At 64.9% G+C, this 2,956-nt stretch overlaps 1 protein-coding gene across 1 annotated transcript; it reads right to left on the minus strand.

Annotated features, from left to right (window-relative positions):
* Positions 1-562: 562 nt before the first annotated feature.
* Positions 563-2,283, minus strand: TREX2 (three prime repair exonuclease 2). Its single transcript, XM_032798508.2, has 2 exons — positions 1,952-2,283; positions 563-1,665 (listed from the first exon to the last, which is right to left on the minus strand). Exon 2 carries the CDS (start codon positions 1,661-1,663, stop codon positions 986-988), a length of 678 nt encoding a protein of 225 aa, XP_032654399.1. The 5' UTR covers positions 1,664-1,665; positions 1,952-2,283; the 3' UTR covers positions 563-985.
* Positions 2,284-2,956: the final 673 nt, after the last annotated feature.

Here is a 2,956-nt window from a genome sequence, read left to right on the forward strand (position 1 = left end):
CTGTCTCCATCCCTTCCCCTCTTAGCCCCCCCATGCAGCCCCCCCTCGCCCCGCCTATATATTTCTATATGCCATGTCTGCGCTCCAAGTCGTGCTGTGCTCGTGAGTTTTGGTTCGTTCGTTCAGGCCCCCTCGCTCGGTGTCGTGAGATTTATTTTTCCTCCCATCTCCGCCAAAAGAAAACTGACGGCGACAAAGTAAAGACAAGGACACGCTAATATACCAGCGAAGCCCCCCCATCCCGCCAGCGCCCCCCCAAAAATATAGAGAACAAAAACCAAATAAAAAGAGAAAGAAGGAAAACCTTTCAATGCTTCTCCAGTCTGATTTCCAGGGCTGGGGTGCGGCGGCTTCTGGGGTGGGGGTTTTATACCCAGCACAGAGATGCAGCTGCGTCTGGGGTGGGGCGCAGGGGCTGTTAATACAGGGACCCTTTGCCCTTGCTGGTGGACCTGGGAACTGCAGTCTTTTGGGGTGACAGTCACGTGGTGGACACCTGCACTCCGATTTCCCCCAGGGCCCCAAACCCGACACAAAGGTTCAACTCAGCAAAGCATGCGGCTCAGAGACTGGAGTGTCTTTATTAACAGGAAAAATGGGTGGGGGAGCTTTCCCCCGCCATTAAAATCAGTTGCTCACTAAAATAATTTCATTATCCCACCCCAGATCCCTGGATGAGCTAATGAATGGAGAGAGGTGTCTGCAGGAAACCCAGGAGTCCGGGCCCCCAGCCCCACATCCCCACTCTAACCCAGCAGAACCCACTGCCTTTCCAGAGCCAGAAAGAGAACCCAGGAGTCCTGGCTCAAAGGTCCCTTGCTCTAACCACTAGACCCCACTCCCCTCCCAGAGCTGGGAAGAGAACCCAGGAGTCCTGGCTTCCAGCCCCCCTGCTCTAACCACCTGACCCCACTCCCCTCCTAGAGCCGGGGAGAGAACCCAGGAGTCCAGGCTCCAACCCCACTCCCCTCCCAGCGCAGGATGCTCATTGCATGGTGGGGAGGTACATGGGGGTCACATCCCCCCAGTCCCGGGCATTCCTCACCGCCCAGCCTATCAGCTGTGGCGCCTTGGTGAGGAAGATGGCGATCAGGGTGCGGACATCTCCCTCGGCCGAGTGCGCTCTGTCGGGGTCCCTCCCGAAGAGCCCCTGGAAGAGCGCCCCTAGGCTGTACCCCCCCTCGCCCCCCAGGCCCAGCTTCTTCATGGCCTGCAGGGTGTCCAGGCAGCCGGTGGCAGGGGGCAGCTCAACCCCCACGCGGGCCAGCTCCGTCCGCAGCAGGGGGAAGTCATAGCTGAAGCCGTTGTGGGCCACCAGGCAGAGCGGGGGGGCTTGGCGGGCTAGGAACCCCTCCAGGGCCTGAGCCACGGCCTGGTCCAGGCCCCGCTTCCCATTCTCCTCCAGGTCCTGCTGGCTCAGCCCCGTGATGCAGGCGGCTTCCGGGGTGAAGGGCTGTTGGGGGTCGATGCACAGGGTCAGCTGGTCCAGGACACGGGGCAGCCAGGGGGCACCGGTGGGTGCGTCCTGCGGGGGACGCTGCAGGAGGGAGCGGCGGTGCAGGGAGAAGAGAGACAGCTCCGTGATGCGGGGGCGGTCCCGGGGCAGGCCAGTGGTCTCCAGGTCAAAGAAGACGAAGGTTTGGAAATCTTGGGGGGCCAGCATGGCTGGGGAGGAAGAGGCGTGTGAGCAGAAGCCAGTGATGCGGCTGCCTCTGGGGTGGAGTGCGGGGGCTGTTTATACAGGGACCCCGTGGAAGGGGTAGAGCAGGGAGCCAGGACTCCTGGGTTTTCTCTCTGGGTCTGGGAGGGGCATGGGGTTTAGTGGTTAGAGCAGGGGGGGCTTGGAGCCAGGACTCCTGGGTTCTCTCCCTGGCTCTGGGAGGGGAGTGGAGTCTGGTGGTTAGAGCAGTGGGGATTGGGAGCCAGAACTCCTGGGTTCTTCAGCACTCACCCGCCAAGTGACTGCAGTTAAGCCTCTCTGTGGCTGTGTGCCTCGGTTTCCCCTCTGTTGTGTGCAGATAGCTCGGCTGGTAGATATTTCCTTAGCTGCTCCCGGGTGCTGTGTGAGCTCTTTGGGGCGGTGCCAGGGAGGGCTGAGGGCAGGTCACTTGTCATCTGTGCGGGCGGGGGCCGGTTCCTCGTCCTCGGGGAAACCGAAACCGTCCCACGCAAAGCGATGAGTCTGCTTCCCCCTGGGGGCGTGGGAGGAACGCCCTGCCAGCGCCCAAGGAACCCAGGCGTCCGGGCTCCCAGCCCCCCGCCCTGCCAGCGCCCAGGGAACCCAGGCGTCCTGGCTTCTCCCTGCTCCCTTCCCCCCACCATGAGACCCCTCCCTGAGCACAGATGGGACCCAGGCGTCCTGGCCGGATCTCAGCCCCCCCAGCTCTGGGGCAGCAGGAATTAGGGGCCACAAAGAGCCCCGGGTCTCCCACGGCAGCTACTAGCCACGTGGGGAAACTGAGGCAGGCGGGGGGGCGGGCAGAAGCTTGCACGAGGCCTCCGGCAGCCCCAGGGGGAGCGTTGCGAGCGGGACAGGGGAGAGATGGGCGGGGCGTGCTGGCAGGGGCGTTGCTAGGCTGGGAGGGGCGTTGCTAGGGGCGGGGAGAGATGGGCGGGGCGTTGCCAGGGGCGGGGCGCGCTGGCAGGGGCGTTGCTAGGGGCAGGGTGAGAGGGGCGGGGCGTTGCCAGGGGCGGGGCGTGATGGGCGGGGCGTTCCCCAGGCCAGGCCCCTCCCTCCGTGTCACTTCCCGTCGCCGCTGGCGCTTCCTGTCCTGGGCCTGCTCCGCGCGCCGGAACCGCGGGCACCGACCCCCCCGGCCGGGCCATGGAGCGGTACCGGGGGCTGACGGACACCGAGCTCATCGCCATGCTGCACCGCTACGGCATCCCGCACGGGCCGGTCGTGGGTACGGGGCGCTGCGCGGGGCGGGGCGGGGCGCTGCGCGGGGAGGGGTTT

Source organism: Chelonoidis abingdonii, unplaced genomic scaffold (genome assembly GCF_003597395.2).
Source record: "Chelonoidis abingdonii isolate Lonesome George unplaced genomic scaffold, CheloAbing_2.0 scaffold0987, whole genome shotgun sequence".
NCBI lineage: Eukaryota > Metazoa > Chordata > Testudines > Testudinidae > Chelonoidis > Chelonoidis abingdonii.